At 52.0% G+C, this 24,523-nt stretch overlaps 3 protein-coding genes across 3 annotated transcripts; 2 read left to right on the top strand and 1 right to left on the bottom strand.

The window, feature by feature from the left end:
- Positions 1-521: 521 nt before the first annotated feature.
- Positions 522-3,408, top strand: SMAC4_06451 (uncharacterized protein). The gene is made up of 3 exons (XM_024655536.2): positions 522-1,943; positions 1,996-2,097; positions 2,150-3,408. The coding sequence occupies exons 1-3, from the start codon at positions 1,711-1,713 to the stop codon at positions 3,078-3,080; spliced, it is 1,266 nt and encodes a 421-aa protein (XP_024511412.2). The 5' UTR covers positions 522-1,710; the 3' UTR covers positions 3,081-3,408.
- An 8,370-nt stretch (positions 3,409-11,778) lies between these two features.
- SMAC4_06452 (uncharacterized protein) lies at positions 11,779-13,097 on the top strand (the record flags this gene model as incomplete). The annotated part of the gene is made up of 1 exon (XM_003344201.2): positions 11,779-13,097. Exon 1 carries the CDS (start codon positions 12,054-12,056, stop codon positions 13,095-13,097), a length of 1,044 nt encoding a protein of 347 aa, XP_003344249.1. The 5' UTR covers positions 11,779-12,053.
- A 5,805-nt stretch (positions 13,098-18,902) lies between these two features.
- On the bottom strand, positions 18,903-24,185 carry SMAC4_06453 (uncharacterized protein). Its single transcript, XM_066090454.1, has 4 exons — positions 23,837-24,185; positions 21,413-23,729; positions 21,034-21,338; positions 18,903-20,982 (listed from the first exon to the last, which is right to left on the bottom strand). The coding sequence occupies exons 1-4, from the start codon at positions 23,983-23,985 to the stop codon at positions 18,987-18,989; spliced, it is 4,767 nt and encodes a 1,588-aa protein (XP_065946763.1). The 5' UTR covers positions 23,986-24,185; the 3' UTR covers positions 18,903-18,986.
- Positions 24,186-24,523: the final 338 nt, after the last annotated feature.

The following is a 24,523-nucleotide window of genomic DNA, read 5'->3' as shown; positions in this document are numbered from 1 at the left end:
GTCTTTTTACCACCAAAGGCGAGGGTTGACTGACCGTTGACCGTCCCGCTGACTGTTGGAGGTAAGTCAGACCATCCATTTACCAGACTGGCCCCCGGAACCGACTCACAGCGTCTCTCACCGAGTACACGCGCGCGCACACACACACACATCTCACCACCGGCGAGGCGTCCTCATCTCGTTTACGTTCACAAAGCCGCCCCTTACTCACTCCTACTTGCCAGACCGACTGCCCGGTGTTCCCTTGCCCAGCACTCACAAGGCCACTCTTCACCATCACCTCATCTGGTAATCCAAGCGGCTACGGACTTCGACCTGGACCAAGACTTGGACCTGGGACGGAACGGGAAGCAAAGTCAAGGGGCCATTGCCCGTTGGATGGTTGAAATTCTCTGTTACTACCACAATCCAGGCCCATCCAGCCAGCAAAGGTAGCGGCAGCACTACTGCTGCTCTTATTCCAACATGGAGGTAAGCAAATCGAGACAAGCCTTTTTTTTTTTTTTTTTTTTTCTGTCTTTGAAAGTTTCTGCAGTTTCCCAGTCAAGCCTTTTCATCCGCTTCCCCCTACCCTGGTCACTATTATGAAACTTTGTCTATCCGTCTTTCTGCCTGTCTGGGACACTTTGGGGGAGCCCGCCTGCCAATGGGGATCACGGAACCGGCCAACTTGTATCCGCAGATGGGTGTGTTCGGCTTTCAATGTTCCACAGACACTGTGGTGGTGTCGTCCTACGACACTGTCCCTGATCCGCTCGAGTCATCAATCTTATTCCGTCGTTATCCCGCAAAGAGTAAATCCGGGGGAAGGATCATGGGAAACGAAACCGCCCGTCTGGTTTGGGCGTTCCTTGGATGTCGGATTTTGAGGGAGGGTAGCCGCGTTGGTTAGGGAAGGATGAGGTGCCGTCTGGACGGTTGGGAAAGTTTGTCACACCAAACCCAAGACTACTCGCCACATGACCAGCCGGCCCAGCAATCTCCGACAAACTCCATGCGCCCAGTCCCATCTTGCATCCCTTGGACATGTTACTCCAATATTTTGCGGAAGGAACTTGTTTCTCTTGGTCGTATGTGCGGCCAGTCACCTCGTCGCCGTGGCTATCGGTCATCGTATGTGCCGAGCCAATTCCGTCGCTGTACCACCTTGGAAAATGAGCCACCTCTTCCTTCTGCCCGTATCGTTCCGTCAGCAACGCCTGGTAGATATTTCAGGCCGTCTTTGCTCCGAAAGTACGAGGCAATAAGGGTTCGCCAAAAACTGGGCTATACTCGGAACTCTTGAACACAGAGGCTGGCGGCCGAGGGTCATCTTGTCATTTTGGGCTTGGCACCGGCATTTGATGGGAATGGCTATAGACGCGTCAAATAACGGCTTCCCATCCATGTTTCTGTCGTCACTCGAGCGGCTACTTATCGATGTCTTGACAACATTCTACTTCTCGGTACCCAATCCGCGAGAGGCTACCCCTGGATGATCAAACAAACAAGGGACATACAAGCTAGTGGCTCATCGATGCTCAGCTGTTGAGATATCGCAGGCCTCTCGTCTATATCGCCGCTGTCGATAGTGTCGCTTTGGTCGCGCGAGACGCAAGGGAACTTCACGACCTCCCTTTTCCATCGAGGAATATCCGTTTCGGGGTCGTCATATCTGCTTTTCAAGCCTGCACAGCTCCTCATTCTACCCTCATACTGGCTTCTCTCATCATGGCATCTGCCTTCAGACGGGGCAGTGAAGCCCTTCTCGATCCCACCACTGAGCCACGACCACAATGTGTTTCCAGGCGTACTAGTAGGGCAATGCTAAATCTCCACCGTGTTTATGAGCAGAATCGACAACGAGTTCAGCAAAACCTTAAAGATGGTGTCAAGGTACCCGAACCGATAGCAGTCACTCATGTCAAGGGCAAGCCCCGTCTGCTCCTTATGGGGCAACGAAGGTATGGAACTCATGCGAAATCTGGAAGGTAACTTGCGCTTACACGTGGATAGGAGCGGGAAGTCATCTATATCTAGCGTGGTTTTCCATAAGCTGCCGCCAAACGAGACATTATTCCTAGAGTCTACGGCTAGAATCCAAAAAGACAGTTTAAAGTAGGCCTCCCCCCTTTCTTCTTGGTTTCTGCTTCTGACGTACGGATTACAGCTCGTTCATGGAGTTTCAAGTCTGGGATTTCCCTGGACAGATCGATGTCTTTGACAACCCTTCCTTCCCTTTTGATATGGATGCCATCTTCGGTGAGATCGGCGCACTCATCTGGGTCATCGATGCCCAAGATGATTATCTCGAGGCTGTCGCGCGCCTCAACGCCACTATCCTACATCTACAGCGCAGCTACCAGCACATCAACATCGAAGTTTTCATCCACAAAGTCGACGGCCTTTCCGATGACTATAAGCTAGACATCCAGCGCGACATCACCATCCGTATTCAGGACGAGCTGTCGGACCAAGGGGTTGAGAATGCGCCGGTGAACTTCCACCTGACCAGCATCTACAACCACAGCATCTTTGAAGCCTTTAGTAAAGTTATCCAGAAGCTGATCCCCCGCCTCGGCCAGCTCGAGGCCATGCTCACCAACCTGTGCCGGACCTGCCGATTCGAAAAAGCCTACCTGTTTGACGTTAACACCAAGATCTACATCGCCACCGACAGCACCCCCGAGGACATGGCGTCGTACGAGATTTGCTCCGACTATGTCGACGTCATTATCGACTTCACCGAGGTGTACGGCAGCTGGCAGCGCACACCCGAGTGGCGCAAGCGCCTCGAGGGACCCCCCTGGGAGCAGAAACTCGAGGACCAGGTTGCGTGCGAGTGGGCCGAGAGCGGCATGGTGCTGGCGGACGCGCAACGCCCCATCATGCTCCGCGAGGTGGACAGATTCCTGGCACTCGTGGCGATCATGAAGGAGGGCAGCTATGAGAAGATGCCGCAGATTAACATGAATGTGGATGTTGTTGTCAAGGGGCTGACGGAGTTCTTTGAGATTACAAAGTCCAAGATGACGCCCACAGCTGTCCCGGGAGGTGTTACGGCTGTGAATGGCAATGGGGTGGTGGGAAATGGTCATTAGGGAGGTCATCCTGGGGGTTTGAGATCATCCGCAACATCTGTTGAGATAAAACAAAAGGGTGATTACTGGGCCCGTGGGCTTATACGGAGTGGAAGGCTAACTTGATAAAAAAGAATTATATCCTGGCTTCTGTAGTTGATGTAAGGGATAACAAAAGGCAAATGTTATGTTATTGTATTCAGGTCTTCCTACTCTTGGCGATGGCCACTATTCTGATAACAAGTAGGCACGTCAGGACATGGTAATACGCAGACATATATACGAATATAGTAATGCGTTGATATCCTTTCGGGCAACACATCATCCACACCCCCAACGCCACCCGGGGTGTTCATTGCTCTTCGTGCTTTCCCAAAATCAACCGTTGAAACTCCCATATAGCGTAGCTTTCTTATCAGTTAACCGAGGGGAATCAGGCAATCAAGATCGCAGGAGCAGTGAGTGTGGTTGTGATTGTACCTTCAGGTTCCATTACAACTATCTTGTCATCTCACACCGTGCAGCAACTTGCACACGCAGATGAAGCAGGAACCATGAGCGTTCTAGGTGTGAATGGAAGGTGTAACCCGCGGCTGGTCTGATCATAAGGCAATGATGAATTTAATCACGTTCTTGATTACTTACGTTCTTGGCCATTTGCTCAGATGGAGTAAAAAAGCCGGTGAATTTTGGTTGGGACAATACTAATGACTTAATCAAACGCGATGACTAACTTGGGACAGGGGAGTTGAAAGGGAGAAAGTAAGAAAATCGTCAAATTCAGAATCTGCCATGGTTCACCTGCTGCCTGGTTCATTTTCCACAATCCTGCGTCATGACTACTTGTTCTTCTACCGTTAACAAATCAACTTGCCGTGTTCTTACCTCCCATCCGTAACAAAGGAACATGATGATAAGAAAGAAGGGAAATTCTATCTTCTATCGTTTCATCGTTTCCCATGTCAGTCAGTTCAAGCCTGTCCGGTGTAAGCTTTCGCAAACATTTTTTTTTGTGTATAAAATTTGCGTGGGCATATGTTCAGAAACTCTGAAAATGTTCGAACTTCCGGATCTGGGGCAAGCCAGGGCTACCATAGTTCTCTCAGTCCTCGCTGTAAAGTTGGCATCCCAAACTGTCTGCTATCTTATTCTAGAGGTAAGCAACTTAACCATTGCGGCTTCTGGAACTATCGACCCTTTTGTTCTTCTTTTTTCACTTTCATTTTCTTTGCAATTCTACTCACAGTTGGGATACTCGATCCAGGCCCCAGTCCACAGTCCATAGTCAACAGTCAGTTTCGATACCGGCACAACATCTCGTGTGTAGGTGTTTCAAGCAACCTTGACTCTAATCCATCCTCCAATCCATCCTCGCCGCCGTCTCTGGCCGATCGTATCTCACCTATGGGATGGATGCATGAAAGATAGCAACCACGATACTCACCCAATAGACAGACTTTAAAATCTCAAAATCAACTATCGTTCTGTGAGCACTAACTAGGCAGCACCCATTCATTCCCCTCTGCAACCATGCCAGTAAGAATTGTTCCAACTCGGAAGTCATGTTTCAACAATGGCGAACCTTGATCACGTTGTCATATGTCTGTCTGTCCATCAGGTCTGCATCGGCTTTCAAGAAGTAAGGGAGCAACGAGCATGAAGCCCGACTCCGCGGCCGAACCCGTCACTGCCCCGTTTCTGTATTGTATTGTCTCGAACGCCCGAACCCAACAGATCAAAAATGGGTTAGTTTAACTAAAACGTCCAAGCTCTTAATGATGGAGCCCGGGAGTGACCCGTTCAGACGGGTCGCTTCCGTACGATGTGGCGTTGTTGGGTGTGCGCGGTGAGAGCTCCGGCGTGCACTAACAGCGTTGGTTGCAAATAAGCTGGCATTAGGTTAGTGCAGACTCAGTGGCCAAAATCTAAATATACTCTGCATCCATCGACGTGCTTCAACCCTAGACCCTGGAATCTTTAGAAACCGTTGTGTAAAAGTCCACTGAATGGGGCGCAAACACCAAAATGCTTACGTAGACACTGACATCGGGAGCGACGCTTTCGAGAAGTGTCACCGTGGGTGTGGCGGAATCCGAAATCAGATGGCATCGGCGGCTGCCACGTCAAGGGCTGCCTCCCGCTCGCCCCGCCGCGGCCGCCCCACCTACCGGCCGGCCGGTAAATTGGCCACCACCGCGAAGCGACGCCCAATCCTCGCTTTTCCTCTTTCGGATTTCCAAAAGCTAATGTTAGACTTGGGCGAGGGGAATTTTGACTGCAACACGCGTTTTTCTCTTTTCATCCCCTGTGCGATCTTCCTTGCAGGGGCTTTTTCGACGTGGAGAAGGGTCGGATCGCACTCCGTCACGATTAGCACCGTGACCGGTGGTGCTGCCGAGCTCCGAAGAAATTGAGGCGCAGGCAGCTAGAATGGAAAATGTTTGTTTCAACCCTCGGCACTTGCAGCCACACCGCTCCCCAAGGAACTTTTGCTTCAAGGACAGCCTTGGGAAAAGTTTTGAGTGATCACGCGAAAAGCCTCTGATGCCCAAACCCACCGCCCCGAATGTTGAGTCACTGAGATGCGCTGGACACTGCGTTCTTCGTGAGGGTGAGGACTCCGACCCCTCGATGAGGCCATATCAGCTTTGCATGGATGTGGCTAGGGCTCACTGCTCAAGCCTCAAGGGTCTTCATAGAGGGGCTCTTTGTGACGTCATGGCTTGGCATTTCGACGACCCTTTTGCGACCTCTGGCTGGCCTGGTTGACGACCACCTCGGACCACCAACGGATGTTCCGCAAAACCTGGGCGAGTCTTTGTTGAAACGCGCACGACGCGTCTTGCTGTCCCCTCTGCCCCTATCTCCAATGAAACACAGCTCGCCAGGCCTGCGCCACACTTCCAGACGGCCGATTTCGCCGCTCTCTCGTCGATCAACATGGGGCCGATGTTATTCCTGTACCGGCTTCTATTGGTACGACAGAAAACCTTCTCTGAAAGTGGAGATGCTGGAAGTGCCGTGCGTGTAGTAGTGTACACGTACAGCTCATCCATCTGTCCTTCTTTCCAGTGGCCTTGGGCTTCAAGCCGTCGGCCATTATCGTGGACCAAAGTGAGGACTCCAACTGGTGTCGTGGTCGATACAGCAGATAGCGGGCCTGACCCGTTAGAGCCGGCCTTTACACCGAGGACAACGGAGCTCAACAAGAGGCTTTGCCACCGCTATCATCGTAGCCCGATGCTCAGTCGGCCTGCAGCCAACTACAACGTCCCCTAGTATCATATAGAAGCAATAATTCCGGCTGTCCAATAGCCTCGTCGTTGCGCCGTGTTAATATCGATAGCGGTGCTAGGCATGAGTCAACGGCTGCTCGGCTCGTTCTCTCACTGGAGGTATGATGCTGCCGTGCTTCAGATTCGCGCTCACGCCCGTCGCGCTCGATGTGTGAATGGATACATATCGTCGGTATCGCTAGTCCCGCGACAATGGATCGGCCCTGCAATCGTTCTCCCAGTTAGCCCAGCATGCAGATGGAGATGAGAATCAAGAACAAACCCCTGTCTTTACCCCGTCATTTCCCCGACTTCATTCGGCCGAGCCAAGCTGTAGCAGCTAGGGCACCTTGGGCATGAAGGGAGTGAGGGTGTGTAATCAGTGAAATTGTGTCAACGGACGAGGCGTCTTGGTCCTCGAATGGAAGAAGAGAATAGTGACAAGGACAAGTCGCAGGTCGCGCTGCTCGCGGCACAAGGAGTAGGTATTTGCACAACGGGAAACATGCAATTGGCTTCCCCAGGTGATCACTGTTGCTGCAGGTCCAGGGCCATGACGACGACGAGGTCAGGTCAGGTTGGTTGTCGAATAATTTCTCTCGTTATCTTGGATTATCCCGCGATGGGCAGTTTGCGCCGACCCTAGGTCAAGTGACTGTTTTTCCTGGCGCACCGAGTCCCGTCGTCACCAGACCTGGACGGCGCGGTTCAGGTTTCTCTCCATCTTTGGTCTCGGCAAATTGTTGCGGCTGCCGCTTCCATCCGCGATAGCCATGTGCATCGTCCCTTCTCATTATGCTGGGGTTCCGTCCCTCACAGTGTTTCATCTCCGCGAAAATCACAAGCAAGGCTCAACTCGGAAGGGACGAACTTACAAAGCCCGAATTGAAAAGAGCAAGGGCGATGGACTAGCGTCTAGCTCAGGCCCCAGAAGAAAGCTGCGGCCGCCCACTGGTGCAAATCCGCAGTATAGAATTTCACAATCGATACTGTAATTTTGATTGCCGTTACGCGCCAAGACCGAGCACGAAAGAGCGTGCCAAGCCAATTGTGGCTGCCACCCTCACTCTCAGCTTCCAACTTTCTTCTCAGCAACAAAAGCTCGACGAGTTGACCTTGTCATGGAAATTTGGTCGATTTGCGACAACCCACCCACAACTTGTTCACTTTTCAGTTGTCAGTTTTCATTCTTCATTTCCAATATGCACAATGCGCATTGTCCGTTTCGTTTTGCTGCTGAACTCTTCTTCAGTTGGCCATCTGGTTCCGCTCCTGACCGCACAGCCCCCTTCTCTTTCGCCATCCCGTCCAGTGGATTTGGATTCAGGGTGGGAGAAAGCTCTGAATGTGGTCGCAGGACGCCATGGTCGCCTCCAAGGTGGGCAATGTGAGTAACCAAGACAAGCTCAGTTCAATGGCAGCGCAGCGTCGAGTCTCCTAGACCGATACCTGCCGAGCCGTGTCTACTTGCGACTCTTTTACCGCCGCGAGGGCGCATCTTGGACTGTCTCGAACCTACACCCTCAACGGCGTTCCACGAGAGGACAGCCGTTTCGTTCTCCCCCATGGTACCGAGCAATGCGGAGCTGCTCACATGTTACCCAATCCCACGGGCTCGATTCCCTTGTGCCGTTGCTTCCAGCCGCTTGCTACACCCCCAGGCAGGCGAAGACACAGCGAGATCGGGGGTACGAAACCCACGGAGCCAGGAACCAAGCGGTTCGATGTGTCCCCATGCCGTGTATTCCCAGTCCAGACTCCCTATCGCGAGGCCGGACTTGTGGTTGATACGCAATATGAAGCTTCCAAGGCACCGGTGGACGTGGTGAAAAAGGTTGGCTCATGGCTCCGGTGGTGCCATATGAGACATGCTATATCGTCATCTCGGGTTCCCCAAAATGGGCACCAAAGCCTTGGTTCTACAGCTCGGAGATGATGATATGCCGTGACTCTCCAATGGCCACGGGTTTCTACATATTCTTCTCATTGCTCTAGAACTAGAAGCCTGGATTGTTCCCGTCATCAAAACATGGACTGTTTCCCATCTCAACCCCAAGTGGGCGCTCCTATTGTGGCTTGCTGCCGCATGTCCATGGCTTTATATTTCCTCATCTTCAACCAATTTCTCTCCTCTCATATGATTCACAGGGGAATATCTCTCCTTCTGGGGCCACCCATTCGTTCCTCTTCTTCTTTTCAGACCAATCAGGGACTCTAATGTCGGCCTTTTTCCTCTTGATGGAGGCCGAGGGCGCTCAGAGCTCCAGCCAATGAGGCTCGATAACAGGGGTCTGCTTAAACAACCTTTGCTCACCTTCCCGCACTAGCATGGCAGCTTCTGGTCATATCCCAACATACGCTCTCTCACAGGCTGACGCCAACCCTCTACCCTTTTGTACCTTCTTCACGTCTTTATTGCCGTTGGGGCATTCCCTGCCTTTGTTCCAGTCGGGCTAGACCAAGCTGGGAGTCTCCTGGATCCTTCTTTCTCCGAAACTCCTTCGGACGCACTGATGGGGAGAGGAAGAGGGGAAAATGAGTGGTCAAGCGGGCAGAAAAGTACTCGATGACTCCAGCTTGAGCTACTTTCTGATTCCTTACCCCTCCCTATGACTTACTTTGTTTGGACTACTAGCCAGCCCCAGGCGTATGCAAGCAGTCCCTTTCGGTAGATGAGCGTGGATCTGGTCAGAAGGTGTGGGCGAGGATATCACTGGTAGACTGGGTCTAGAAAGCCTCGAGAAGGTGGTCTTGTCCTAAGGAAAAGGAGCGCCCCGGCCCACTGGCAGCGCGCTTGTTGCGTTTCATGTTGGGAAGTCGAGGTTTGTGGACATGAGCAAGCGATTGCGCTCGTCAGACGATCGACTGGGCGACAAGCTCATCATGCCATTTCCTCTTCATGATATTTCGACGCCTGTTCTTCATGATCAAGTTATTATCTTCACTCTGGATTCATCTCGCCCTGCGTTTCAGCTACTGTAGAGAACGCTCCCACTGGTTGACGGTGTCAAGGCGTCCCAACATTTCTCTGGGTGGGAGCTTTGCATAATCTCACGATGCGGATCAACCTTTGAAGATGGTGTGTTCAAGGTGGTCCTTGCTACCTCATGCGCGCACGGCAGACAAGACATTACTACGAGTCATATGCAGCTCACCATTTACAGAAGGAAGGATACGAGTGTCCACCAGATACGGATCCTCTCCCCCTCTCCTCTCAGTAGCCGCGTGCGCGGGTTGCATAAGACGGCTTGCTAGGCGTACTGCTATTTGCAATCTTGTTGAGATCTAGTCAGAGATTTCCAACCCCTCTTTCCGGCTCACAATCAAAGGCTTCATGCTACATGATAGAGCGGAAACTCCATCAGGATCCGCCAGTATCACAAAAGCACGCCGTTTGCTACAGCATTGTGCCATTGTCACCGCCAGTCAGTGACAAGTTAGATGGGATCCCCTTTGATATCATAACTCACAAAAGGTCCTTCATGAAATGCACATTTGCTCTAGGTCTAGGCCCCAACTAACGTACGGCGTAGTAGTATGACTTATCAAACCATCTCGGTAACAGTGACACCAATCTGCCATGACCAAAGACAGAGTAAGCATTATCCACATCTGTATTGGCTTCCTTCCCCGCAAAAGCTCTGGTACGTATTGTGAGTTAGCCTTGGCTACTTGTAACAGACAGTACTCTTCTAGTGCCTCGACCTCACAGTTGAGGATAAAGCCTCAACGCGACCACACGTGTTCTGGGAGGCTATGAACCCCAAAACCTGGATTGAGCGGATGTTTCAGGTTTTCGAGGGGAGCAAGCATGTTTTGTAACCACCACCAGCATTATGGTTATCCTATCGATGATCAAGGCTGAGTGAATGATGAGTGACAGATGTGAGTAGGTAGCTGTGAGCCAGGGTGGTTTTTGGTATGGCTCGCGGGTGATAGTGGTGTGTGTGCCTGCCATTCATCGGCGGGGTCGTCGGTGGTCTCCTGTACACTAGAAGCTGTTGAAGGTACGTACCTCCAAACACTAGCGCCCTGCGACTACCATAGTGGAGCTATACTTTTAACTTTCGAACAGTGTAATGTAACTTACATGTATCTTTCACGGTAAGGAGACCACCAACAACCCTCATTATTTTTCCTGGCATGCATTGAGCACATCTTGCACATCTGCAGCTTTCAGCTCTGGTCGCATACCAGAGGCCGGCCGATTCGTCTGATGGAGCGTCGGGTTTTTTTTCGTCATCCAGCATTGTGCATATGCATGGTTGAGCACAGCCTGCAAAGATAAACGAGGGAAATCGGAGTTACGCAAGTTCGGACGCAGTCAGTCAGTACTGCGGTACCGCTGTCAACCACAGGCAATGTTGAGGGGGAGGACGTGAATGTCGAGGCAAGCAACACAGGCAATTCCGGGCCTATCTACACCTGCACCAGAAAGGTATGCATATCTCCCAACACCTTGGCGACGAAAAAGTCTCGTCGTGAGCCTGGAGAGAAGGCACTTTTGGCATTACAGTACATCACAGTATACGCACCTTACAGCTCCGGAGAACCCTGGCATTCTGGGTTCAAGTTGATCGATGCCTGGCTGACGATGCCGCTTGATGCCCTGTTTGCCCGCCCGTCACCCGTGGTCTCCGGTAGCGTTGAAAAGTTTGACGACTGTGAAAAACCTCAAAGAGGAAAACCGGATACCAGACATCTTGGCTTGCTTGGAATATCGTCCTGTTGGAACCCAACTCTAGCTTACACAGATGCTTCACTGCCAGACTACCTGACTATCTAGAGCTAGCTCGGGATCCATGGAGCCATGAGGCCATGGCAATCCGATGCGCAGACCCGACGACGTCGATACAACAGACGATAGCGCCGGGGTTCGGGACTTGGGACAGTGCTCTTTTCCGGATTGATGATGCTCACTAAAATTGACTATTCCTACTCCATCAGTACGGTTGAAGATGCAGGCCGGATTGGGAGATGAGGGTTGTCTTTCGCGTTGAATGGCTGTCGAAAAGTGGCTTGAAACAGAAAGTGACCTCTCAAGGTACGGCGCTGACTGCCTCCTGACGATGGCAACATTCTCTGATTCTGGCGACTTTTGCCAGCCAACAGCAGCTGCAGCCAGCGCGGTGTAGCGGGCCCCATCTGGACCTTCCGGGCTTGTGTGGCTTGTCCGGCCACTAACGAATCAGTCCAAGATACACACCCCCTTCTCCGCTCCGGTGTCCTCATCGCTGCTTATGGTTGCCCTCCCGTCTCCGACTTACACACTAATGTATGCATGCGGCTGTAGGGATGTTGAAGTAGGGAAAAAAAAAAGGGCTCGAAGGGGGGCAGTGACGGGCAGTGGGTGACAGCGCGAGCGACGGCAACGACGGGTCTAACGGGTACGACTATAACACCCACTACACCCCACCGTCCTGAGCACCGAGACTTTCTACACGAGATTTCTCACCCTCCTTCTTCTCCCTCACGAGCCCCCCCGTCTCCCGTTCTTCTCTTCTCATTTGACGCTGCCGGCGAGTACGCTAATCCCTTGTCTTGGGACCGCCCGCTTCGTCACCTTACTCACCTTGTTTCTTATATTCTATTCGTTTCCCATCTCAACCCCCCCCTGTGTTTCCCGTCTCCCGTCCGTTAAGCGCTACAGTGCTCTGTCTCTCAACTCACCACCTCACCTCACCAGCCTCCCAGCTTTCAACCCACATAGCCGGCCATTATGCCAGTACAGCTATTACCGGCCTCTGCCGCCGCCTTTGCCCCAAGAGCATCCTCGGTCAATGTCGTGCTGGGTTCCAAGGTCGAGCCATGGTTGACCAAGACACTAAAGCGCATCAACAAAGTCAAGAGGCCTCTCAACAGCGTACCCCAGCACACAAAATGCCTTACCGAGACCCTATCCTCACCGAACGCCATCTGGATCCTGGCCTCGCTCATGCTTCCCAAGGCTCCCGAAGACAAGCTCAAGAAGGATTCCAACCCGTTGGTTGAGGCCATCTCCAACTATCAGCTCATCCACCTGGAGGCTTACATCGTCCACGTCGATATGGTCCTGAGGAACGAGGTCGCCTTCAAGCTCACCCCCGACACGATCGAGTCGCTCATCGAGTACCACAAGGATGTCCACTGTCCCAACACCAAGGCCAGCACGTACGACTGGTCCGAGAAGGATCAGCAATGCAAGAAGCTTCACGAGGATTTTGTTCAGGCCATCAACAAGTTTGTCTTCAGCACCCACGTGACGGCTTTGGAAGGTCTCGAAGAGGAGGGAGCTGGAGAGTTGCTGGATGGTAGGAGCGAGGATGTCAAGAACGCCGTCATGAACCTTTATAAGCCGCTGCTGCCGCCCCCTCCCAGGATTGTTGATGTCCGTCAGCCTCCCTTGTTGCCCAGCTCTCCCCACAACGCTAGCATGTGGTCGCAACCAACGACGCCCTCTTCGCTGTCCGCTCCGATCGAGTCCTGGAGAGTCCTGCCGTCGAGCCCCAGTGTGGCATCATCTGGATCAGCCAGCCCGCCCATGTGGGCTACCATGGGTGTCAGTGAGGTGCAAATGCCCTCGCCTACACCTGCCTATAGCACTCCGGCCTACAGCGCGCCTGCGTACAGCACACCTTTCTCCTCGGCCGGCTACTACTATGGGTCTACGCTCGTCTCTGCTCCCCTCCCGCTGCCCAGCATGCTTGCTCCTCATTGCGGAGTTAGCATGGGTTTCAACAACTTCGGTTGGGATCGCTATCAGGAGTACACCACGACGATGTGACAACCAGCGCCTGCCACAACAGACGCCGGTCACCCAGCCGCGACGACTTCCGCATGATCGCCGGTGTTCTGCGCCTTTCGGATATCCACAAAGCCAGGACACGGTGTTTATGCCCATAGCGGCTGGGTGATCCTATCACACAGGCACGAGGCACTTCGGCGTTTGGCACGTGGACTCGGAGCGACATTCGACACTTCTTTCCTCAACCACTCCCCTCCTCTCTTGGTGCATCTACTCCCGACTGGTTTTTCTTTATCTCACTACGGGTTAGCGGGCGAGCGTCTATTGGCTTTTATGTGCTTTTTTCGGTTTTTTTTGGCTTTTGAGATATCATCACCGTGTGCTCGGTCATCGGATTTTCCTATTGTTTCAACCTCACATGGCAGGGACCTGGGGCGGGTAGTTCGTTTGCATTTGCATCATGGCGGTTATAGGCTGGTTTGCGTGTTTTGCTTTTAAGAAGAAGACTGCAGCAATGCACCCACGGCTCGGCGGCGCAAGCCCGAGACAGAAACTTTCTTGATTGAGATTACCCCTTTTATCTTTCACTTTTGCCCAATTTTCTTCTTCTTTTTTTCCTCCATTTCCTCTCTCTCAGTACACGGCATTTAAAACGGCTGGCGTTTGGAAGATACCCCTTTCGCGGTGTCTCGGGCTTCCCTCACGGGTCTACCCCACCGCACGTTCGCTTCAAGACATTTTCATCTTTCACCCTTATATCTTGGATTTTCTTTTGTCTTACGGATGATGTTTACGGCCTTTAATGTTGACGGATATAATTACGGCGATGACGACAAGACGACTTTTTCATGACACGAAAGGTTTCGATCTTACGGCTTGATGTCGAAGCGAACACCAACAAACTCGGAGAAAGAAACGATTGACGCCACCGTTCGGATTATATGCGCTCCCGATTAGAGGAAGAGGGGAATCACCCGAAACAACGAGACTGGTTCTCGTGATTTTCACTCGATCACATGGCCGATTCAACACCATCTAGCCGCCGCCGCGTATCTGGAATACTGCAAGCTTCGGCAGACACTGGTTGTCGACAAAGACCAACGATCTCTGCTCCTAATCCTGCTTGTCCCTCGAAACCGGCAACCGGCTTCGGGGACAATTGTGTTGGGGGGCAGAGGGGGAACTTGAAGCAAGGATGGTATTCGCCAAAACACGATGCAGAACGAGGGAGGCAATACGGGATATTGTACGGCACCCACTGCTGAGCAGTGAACGACACACAACATGATCGCCTCCTCTCTGCCGTGTCAAGTTTGCCTTCTGGCTTTTTCAGCCTCTCAATACCACCGACACAATTCGACAAATCTGGTGAAGCGACTCTATCGATTATCCTCGTGGACTCTCGGGGGCGGGATTACTGCTGCGGCGTATGTCTTGCACGCACTCACGGATCAACTCGAGTCCCGCTAGTCGGGATGGATCCGAGGGTGTCGTGGCTATCAGGCTTGCGTTTTCCGTAGGTCAGGTCAAAGTTCATCCCGGTGTGTCCAGTCAGGGGAGTCAAGGTACGAGGGCGCTTTCACCAGGTGATTCGGTGAAAATATGGGAAATGGAACTGGCTAGCGGGCAAACGAATGCGGTTCATCTCACCGCATGCCAAAGCTTCTTCGCACCTCATACTGGTGATCTGACGGTCTTTCGATCAGCCTCGCACAGCTGGGATGGGGAAGAAGCAAGGTAGAGGCCCATGATCGGAAAGAAGAGGTCCTGGCCGCTGGAGAATATGCCACACCTTCTGCGCTGTTTGAGCATGACGGTCACTTTCGCTGTGCGACTTGGCTTGTCGTTGTCATTCCGTGTTTTGATGGCGTGTGCATGTAACTCGCCGGGAATTCTTCACATGTTCAATTATCTCGGTCATGGGTCTGGGATGCTGGTTTGGGGTTTTTGGATACTCGCTCTGTGAGCGAGTTGAGACGTGTGGTAGATACCCTGGTGGTTTTGGTCTATACGTTTGTCATGGAAGTAGGAGTAGCTATACCAAGTTGCGGATATCACATCTCTGAATATCATCTATCTCTCTACTCAAATTGTCTGTGTCCGTCGTGATTTCCGACTACCACTCTCTCTTCCCAATATTGCCATGGAATCTCTGAAAAGCTCGGCAGGTATTCTACCCTTTGTTTGCAAGATTGTGACGATCTCCCACTTCGGCTCCGAAAATGAATAACGAAAAGGTAAAAGTCGTTACAGTTACATGGGTAACGTTACCCCTCGCCCCCCCCGTTCGGAGCAAGGGAATAGTGTACACCGTGGATGAAAACTTTCAAAAGCTGATGGTGACAGTACGGGAACAGTACCACGCTAACTGTTTTGCCTAGCTATAAGACCGTCATCTTCACATGCTAGAATGCCAACCGTTGTGGGTAATGGACGCGTGGAACGATTACCGCACTTAAACTATATCCAAAGGCAAAATTTCAGATATTATTCTGCAATAACTGCTGTCTTACAACAGGAGGGTGGCAGGCTGGTTCCGAACTGAAAAGCCGCGATCAACCGAACAATCCGAAGTGTGTGTAAACCTGTGCCGCAGCAAGCAAGCGCAAAAAAGCCATGGCAAAAAAATTCTTAAAAGTGTCGATCTGAGTGAGATCTTGGGGTCCGCTGATGGCCAAGCATGGTTCAAGGTCAAGGATGGTCAGGAAGGGCCAAGAAAGCGTAAGCCGACCAGTTAAAAGCGAGGGCAAGGGATATTCAGGTCTTGCCTTCCTTTTTTTTCCTTTTTTTTTTTTTTTTCCGTTCGCCGTTCGGGACGCACCGAGGGGGGGACCGTTCGCTGTGACACTGAGACATTCATTTCACCTCGCGAGCGGACTTGTGTAAGTATTTCTTCTTGCCTTTTTTGCCTTCTATCTGGTACTCGAAAAATCCGAGTACATGGAGGGAAAAGGGAAAGCTCGAAAGCACGTGCGCTGGATTCGATGCGGTGATGAATGGACTGTCACCCAGGCAGGGCCGTCACGGTGACTGTGATGACTACAGTACACTACTGATGGAGGATCGTGAGAATTTGGGTGATAGTGGATAGGGCCATGGGAGCAGATGGTGACGGTTACAGCGCTAAACTACACAGTGGACGAAGCTAGTATCGGATATTGCTCCGACCTCCGATCTCTTTTTGCTACGCAGTACACGTACACGCGGTAAGATGAAGCAAAAATTGGGGTTTAATATACCTCGACAAGACAGTTCACGATAGCGTATTTAGCGTGATGATCTTCAGAGTAAAGCTCACCTCACTATCGCCAAATTTGGCCAGAATCTTGACCTCTCAAGAAGGGTTTCACTCAACGCACAAAGACGGTGAATGAGTGAGACATTCCGTAGAATGAGTCCGAATGGTGTTGGTGTTAGGGGTCGACTGGAAATTGCTGTAAGTGGTAAGGTAGGAAATTACAGTAAAATAAATGAAAAATAAGAAACTCTTACCAGATTTTCACTCACGTGCCTGGTCCCACCACCTTCAAGTACATACCAAAGCCAGCTTTCCTACTAACGTACAGGCAAAAGTTGCGGTACGGAGGTACCTCGGCAGGTCATGACGGAATCGTGCACGAATCTTTTCAGAAATTACGATAAGGAGAAGCGTAAGGAAATGAAAAAATGGCAGATTTACGGAAAATATCGACCCCTAGTTGGTGTTGGCCGTTAGCGCAATCCTTCAGTGTCTTCCATGAATCAAGGAGGATTGCTCGTTCCTTCCACACTGCGCCTTCATCAAAAGACCCAATATGGCGTTCGCTACTGCCTTAGTCACTATCAAGAATTCACGCTCCGTCGGATCGGAATAAGAACTTGAATATACACTAGCTCGCTGCTGACTGCTGATTGCAATCTAGAAAAGTCACACAAACAGGTTGGCAGATGAACTAAGTAAATTATTCCGTTCCGCCGCCGGCGTCATCTTTTTGGTCCTCCTTTCACAACAGCAGCAGCAGCAGCAGCAGCAGCAGCAGGATCGGAGCACCTTCCGCAAATTGCGTTATCGTCCGTTCGTCCCTTACCTTCGCATGCTTTCATAGCAGTTGTGCAACAGTAAACACTTTATCATGCAGTTGCTGAATCTGCTGATGCACTTCATATTAATGAATGTGTTGATAGAAGCACCGAGATATCCGGCCGACGGACTGTGAAGCTTTGCAAGGACGGAAAATATGGGTGATGAACAAAGCCTCCGGAAATAATCAAGCAGGTGTGAAGAAAGGAAAGGGTTACAAAAAGAGGAAACTTCCAGTTGCGAAACGGAAAGTGCCCAGAGCATGGGGATTTTAGTTTAGCGCCTAGACTTAGCGCCCCAAGCGCCTGCGGCCTAATCAGCAACCGCTGTGGGCCCCTCCGCCTCCCCTCCCGTTTTCTAGGCTGTCGTCCGGTCGGGCGGCCGGGGGCGGGGGTGGGGTGGAGTTCCGGGGTGGGCGGTCGCGGTGGGGTTGTCGGGCTTCCGCTTTCAAGGGAGGCATCAACGGAGATAGGTATTCTTCCCTCGCCCGTGGTCAAGAAAGCTCAAGAACAATCGCAGCAATTCTTCCTGAGCTACACAGATACGATTTTGCGGCGCTGGCTGTGCAGTGACGGAGTGTCAAGCCACACCAGCAAAAGCTCGTTCGCGTTCGTGACCTCGACACATCTCCTTTCCCTTGCAGAGGGGATGATCAGAACGGGTGACAGCATTGCAGTCAAGCATTTACATGCAACATACCCAGCCACTTTTGCCCGGCTTCGCTGCTTACTTACCTGCAATGCCAATCCGGCCTCGTCTGCTCACGACAGCCTCTTATCCTACCTACGATGTGGATTGACTGATCTGCTACCCGGTCAGCCTCTTATAGCTTGTACGGTATGCGCAGGCATGTATAAGCACTCGACACTGGAAAATGTACAAGCCCCAATTTGACTTCTGACATGCGTACGCAGACAAAACAAAACAAAACAAAACAATAAAAAACAAAACAAAACAATAAAAAACAAGACAAGAACAGAAAAAGACCAGTCAGTAAAGGTATCTATATACTTGCCACCGTCTTTTGTTTATAAGCCTAGGCAGATTCGCAAGGTTTACACTTCCCCGTTCACCCGTACCCAAATATGCGCCCGACGTCAAGTTGGGTAGTTGACCCGATGCTGTGGTCAATCAACGTTTCGAACCGAATACTGTTCTTTGTGTCTGTGTCTTTCTCTTTTCCTAGTTACACCCCCCGGTAACACAAAAAGAACCGTTGAACAGGAACGCCGACACTTGTAAGTACATACCTACCTAGGGAAGTTGAAGACTCAGGAATGAGGAGGCGGACGCACAACCGCAAGCAAGTAAGGTTGCGGAGCTTACAGGATCTAATTTTTACACAGCTAGGCGGCTGAAGAATGATCACCTACCTATGTACATGAAGCGAAGTACGTGTCACCGAGACTCTTTGTAAACTCTTGTACTACATACCGCTATAGCATGGCAGGATACATGGCACAGGTCCCAGGCACTTTCCTATGGTGAAAGCGAAGCAAAGCGAATATAAATATTCCCAACCAAGTTTATTTGGTTCTTTTGTTGGTCTTCCTCTTCCTAGCGCTGTAGGTTCTCGTGTACATGTAGGTCTAGGAGCGTGCAAAATGACGCTTAATATATACAAGCCGACAAACAAGCTGTGTTAGTGGCACTGCGTTAAAGAAGTACGCCCGAGAGAGAATATTTCACCGAGGTGTGAGTGAGTGAGCGACCGACATTTTCTGTGGAGGGTAAAAAGGCCCGAGGACGACATGGAACTTGTGCTCAGGATCAAGGACGGGACGAGAAAGACAATACCATTCAAGACTTTTCGTATGTTCTACTTAGTACACTTCTATCACCACCGTCCAGTTAGACACAACAGCCGCTCACAACGCCGCCGCAATCTCCAACAAACTACCATGCAACCCTCCCTTCTCGCCCACTTCCCTAAACTTCTTCAATGCCTCCCCAACCACCGACTCAGCGCCGACAGCCTTAACAACCGCAACCGCGCAAAGCAACACCCTCGCACAAGCTGCAAACACATGCTGATCGCTCGTCCACCCCAGGGGGCCATCATTGTTCTCCCGCACCATTCTGACAAGATACTTCAGCCCTTCCTCCGTCCACTTGCTCAGCTTGGCGAACGCAGGCCCGGACGTCATGTTGTCAGACCCAGAAGCACGGGCAATGAGCTCCCGCTGCCAACGTCTCGTCTCCCTCACCTCATCAATAAACAGATTCTGCTCTTCAGTAGCAAACAGTGAGTCGTCGAATTGCAAAGCAGTAAGGAGCTGCTCTGCCGCGGAGGTCAGATCAGTAGACTTCTCAGCAACCGGTGAGCTCCCAGTTGTGAGATGGAACACCAAGTGATCTTGGAACTCGGCTTCACCAAAGAACGTCTCGGACATCCAGACCGCTAGACGATCAGCTGCCGAGGGGGGCACCATCTGCTGCCCAATGACGGGCGCGGCAGCGGCCGAGGCAAGGTCGCGGACTTCATCGTCGTCGTCGATCAGGGCGTCGTAGAGCGCTGAGAGAGCAGGGATGAACGCTGGGGACCAGGTGGAGGGCACGAAGCCGGTGAAAAAGGAGGTCAGAGAGGACGAGGCCGCGTAGCGTGTGTCGAAGGTGTTGTCGATGTCGAGCGCGTCGGCGATCATGGCGCCCCAGGCCCGGAGGCGTTGGGCCATCTGGTTGTCGATCTCGCCGCTGGCGGCAGCGCTGCGAAAGGCAAGGGCAGCCATGAGGGAACCGCTGGCGCGGATGATGGCGCAGGAGAGGTTGGGGTTGATCTCGCCTTGTTGGAGATCCTTCCAGATTTGTTCGACCGTGGCCATGAAGGACAGGTTGAGGAGCTCGGCTTGACGGCCTTGCTGGAGAAGGGTGTCAATGAGATCGCCGAGATTGGTGATCGCCGCTGCCTTGATGTCGGGGGTGGCGGCGGTGGTGGTGCAGACTTCGGCGTAAAGGTTGGCGAGACCCTCAATGGTTTCGGGGGTGGAGATGGACTTCCAGGCGGCAGGGACCATCTCGAGCATTCGGTGAGTGGTGTTGATGTCCTTGCTGAGAGTATGCAAGAAAAGCGCCCGGAGGACCTTGGTGTCGGCGACTGCTGCAGCGTGGTAGACGCTGGCAATGACGGCCTCGCTATCTAGAAGTGCCGAGGATGGGTATTGTTTGGTCTTCTCCATCACCGTAGCCGAATCGGAGCCGGGAGTGATGGCGATGAGTTCGAGGGCTGACTGGTTGACAACGGGATCGATGCTGGCCAGAATGTTGAAGATCTCAAGGTAGGCTGCTTTGACGACGGGGCAGGTCTTGAAGTTGTCACTCTCATCTGCGAGTCTCCGGAGAAGAACCTTGAGCTTAGATGTATCTTCGGAAACATCAGCGCCCAAGCTGGTCTTGCGCTCCAGAACGAATCTCGTTAGCAGGAGGACACCGTGGATGCGGTTGGCGCGATCCTCAGACTCCTCGAGGAGCCGCTGAATTTTTGCAACCCAGTTGCCCTGAAGGAGAAAGGAGCAGAGTGTCCTGGCAGCAATTTCTCTGACGTGCCAGAGGTGGCTATCGAGGTAGCCTTCAATATGACCCTGGAGTTCGGCGCGGTAAGACTCAGGAGGGCCGGCACGGCGGATGATGTCCAGTGCTGGGAAGACGGCCTCCGCGGCGGCTGTCTTTGCATCCTCACCCAAAGCCTTATTGGCAGACTCTAGGAGCCCCAGAATAACACCCGGTAATGTTGGGTACTTGTTGTAAGAGATGCGGACAGAAACACCGTCCCAACCCGACTCGATGATGGCCTTGCTCTCGCCTGTTCCAAGCAAGCAGTCGATGAGACTCCTCAGCAACAGGAGACCGCAGTTACGAATGGCCCATCTGTATCTCGTTAGCACTCGAGCTGAGCCAGGGTGTATCTTTACGACTTACACTTCGGACTTCAGGTTGTTTGCAGCCAGCTGCAAAGTCCTAGCCAGGTAAGCCTCGGCCTTCTTACTCAACAAGGAGCTCTTGAAAATCTCCCTCAGCGAATTCAAAGCGTGCACTTGTGGCAGGTTCGATCCATCGGTTTCCGCCTGGGTGACTGGCTTCTTGCCAATTTCCTCGAGCTCGCTGAAAACCTCGTTGAACGAGGGTGATTCGGCATTGGCTGTCAGGATGCCGGCAACTAGGGACGGAATACCCGCAGAGCGACGGGTGGTGGAGGCCTGGCTCATGATGCAGTTGATTGTGCCCTTTGAGCAGTCAGCATAAAGAAGTCAACAGCCGCGATAATTCCACAAAAAAAAAAAAAAAAAAAAAAACGTACCTTGTACCATTCGCGAAGCAAGGTGTTGGAGCCAGCAGTCTCGGGGAAGACAACAGGCAGGTTCTGACTAAGCTGGCAACATGTGGTGAAAGTAAGAGAAACCGTAGAGAAAGCACCACGATGTCTCAAGCTGGAAAGCTGCTCAAACGTCAAGTAGCCGGTATCTTGGAAGACAGCCAAAGGAGGGAACGGCACTCCCGGAGCGGGAGTGAGACGCAACGTCTGGAGCATCAGTCGCAACAGATTGCTCGACTCGTGAACAGCGCGGAAGCTGTAGCTCAACAGGTCTTTTGTGTCCAAACCCTCGATCTCCTCCATTTCCTCGGGCAAGTGGCCTTCCGGAGAGTCATCGCACAGCACGTGTCTGACTGCTAGCCAAATACGCTTGGCACAATCGAACACACGTTGGTACAATTGATGGATAGCTTCCAGTTGTGTTTCCGAGAAGGTCTCCTTAGCCAGCACAGGCCAAGCATAGCTGATGGCGGCAAAGTCTGGATGCACTGGGTTCTCAATGGCAGCGTGGCCCAGGTCCTTCTCCGCCTTTGTGACCTTGTCTTCAAGACCACTGATGATCTTGGAGATGTGAGCAATCTGGAGATCCGCACCATCCAACCATCGGCACAAAAGTCCCTGAGAGCGAGCAGCGCCGTCACCATGATCAGCACGACCGGTTCTGTCTGCCAAAGCCCGAGCTTTGAGGCAAAAGTCTTGCAAAACCTCGAGTTGGGTCTTGCTGTTAAGATTGGGTTGTGCGGGAGACTTGATGATTTCTTGAGAGAATAGACCCAAAAGGTTAGAGGCGGAGTCTCTGACGTCGTCAAAGGGGTCCAGAAGAAGATCCAGAAGAAGGCGGATCCATGTGAAGTCCGAGGATATTGACTTGGAAACGTCGTCATCAACAGCATCATCCGTGGCACCAGCGTGCTTTCCGACCTTCAACGCCAGGAGTGCCGCTCTCATGGCTGTAATGTGGCGTTGGTAGGATGCCGTAGGCAACAGTTCACCCTTCAAGAACTCAAGGTACCAAGCGAAGAAAGCCTCGTGGCGGTCAAGTACCTCTTTGGCCTCGGCGGGATTCTTCAACAAGTTCTCGGGAGCGGGCTTCTTCTTGGATGGTGTTGTTTCCTTGTCCGCGGGCGCCTGATTTTGCTTGGCTGCTGCTTGGGCAAGACTCCTTTGGGCGACGGAGATGACGTTCTTGACACGTCGGATCAGGTTTTTGGTATAGCCGAGGACCTCGTTACGCAACTTGGCGTCAAAGTCGGCATGGAAGGCGGCGAGGTGTTTCCTGAGTAGGTCAAACGCTATCCGGGAGAAAGGCTTTGTGGTGGCCTGGGATGACACTAGCAAGGAGAAAGCGCTGGATCTGACGGAAAGGGAAGGATGGGTGAGAAAGCTTTCAAGGACAGTATCCCGTAGAATGACTTTGCTTGAAGACTGAGAAGCGTCATTATCATTGCTGGGTTCTTCGACCAGACCGAACCGCTTGCCAGTTTCGAGTGTCGCCAACTGGAGCAAAAGAGTTAAATCGGTTAGGTCCTGCGTGGATCCGACGGGAATCTCACTGCGGTTGAACGCCTCAAGCAGCTTCAGAGACTCGACCTTGTCGGTCTTGAAGATAGGCACCAAGACGTAGTTCTTGATATCCTCCAAGACCGCTGGCCTTTGAGCAACGGCCTCCTGTAACCACGTCTTCCAGACTTCGACAGTGAACCTTTGATCCTCTTGCGCGACAGCCTGGCTAGTCAAGCCCTTGAAGATGTGCACAAGGCATTTGCCGGCATGGGGGCAGACGTAGGGAAGCTCCATCCATGAGAACAACTCAAAGACAAAGGATTTCCACAAGGAGAGATGGGCTAGGTCGGCCACAGAAGAGTCGACCACACGATACTTGCGGGCAACATCGTCGAGGGTGAGAACCTTTTTGTTCAAGAAGTGGTCCAGACATTGCAGACCGGACTTGGTCAACTGCATGGCAGACTTGCGAGTGACAATCTCCACGATGGTCTTGAGGATGTGCTCCTTTACTGCCTTCCCTGTCTCAGGGTTGGGATTGATGGTCGCCGACGCCACAAGGACATCGAGAATCAGTCTCAGGGCACGATGAGGGTCATGTTCATACCACTCAAGGTAGAAATGGAACAGTTTCGTTGAGACGGGCTCGGTGAAGGCCCATTCCTTCAGCTTCAGGTCCTTGGCTTTGGCACATTGCTGAACAAAGCTGCAGAGCCTGACGACATCGTGACCGTTTCCGTGATACTGGCGAGACTCGGAGGCGTTGCTGAACAGCCTGGCAAATACTGCCTGTGCGATGCTAAGATTGGTGTTAGTGACTGGCTAGGTATGTGCATATGTTGATCGAGTGAGAGTGTCTCACAGAGTATGACCAGAAAAAAAGATAAAGAAGAAAAAAAGACCTACACTGGGAGTGACTCTGTCGGTTGTAACAACAACCACTTGGTTATGGTGTTGGCATTTTCAAAGACTTCGGGGCCCAGTCCGGCTAACAAGGCGTCCGTGTCAACGGTGCTGTTGCCGGGGGCATTTTGCTGAACTTTGTTTGACTCCATCCCCGCAGTCCAAAAGGGAAATTGTGATTGATGGACTGAGTTTAGAGGTGCATCCAACACGGGCAGGCACGGTCTTGCAGAGTGGATGATTGGAGAAAGAAAGGCAATGAAGACGGAAGGAGCGAAGAAGAGCAAGTCGCAGTCAATGGATGCCCCTATTGAAATCGATCGCCTGAAGTTTACTGTATCTTGTGTATGAATCCACCTGAGTGTTTGGACAACTCAGGCATGTATGAGCAACGAGTATGAAATTTTGGGACATTCAAAGGCTTGTAGCATCACCCACTGTTTGTTTACACTCGCCGCGCAAATCCTGGGGTGAACCCACTCCGGCGACCGTGCTGTTTTAACAGTCTGGAGTTGCCTGCCGCCCTGCCAAGAGATACTCATACCTTGTATTAATACTGGATTACAAGCTTGTGAAAGATACAAAGGACAACGTCCAAAGAGCCTGGAACGGAAGCATGGAAAAAGGCATCTGATCAGTTGGCAAGATGAGATTGATTGAGAATATAATTTCAAGTAGCCTATGAGGTGC

This window comes from Sordaria macrospora, chromosome 4, assembly GCF_033870435.1.
Source record: "Sordaria macrospora chromosome 4, complete sequence".
Lineage (NCBI taxonomy): Eukaryota > Fungi > Ascomycota > Sordariomycetes > Sordariales > Sordariaceae > Sordaria > Sordaria macrospora.
This window is presented reverse-complemented; position numbering and strand designations above follow the sequence as displayed.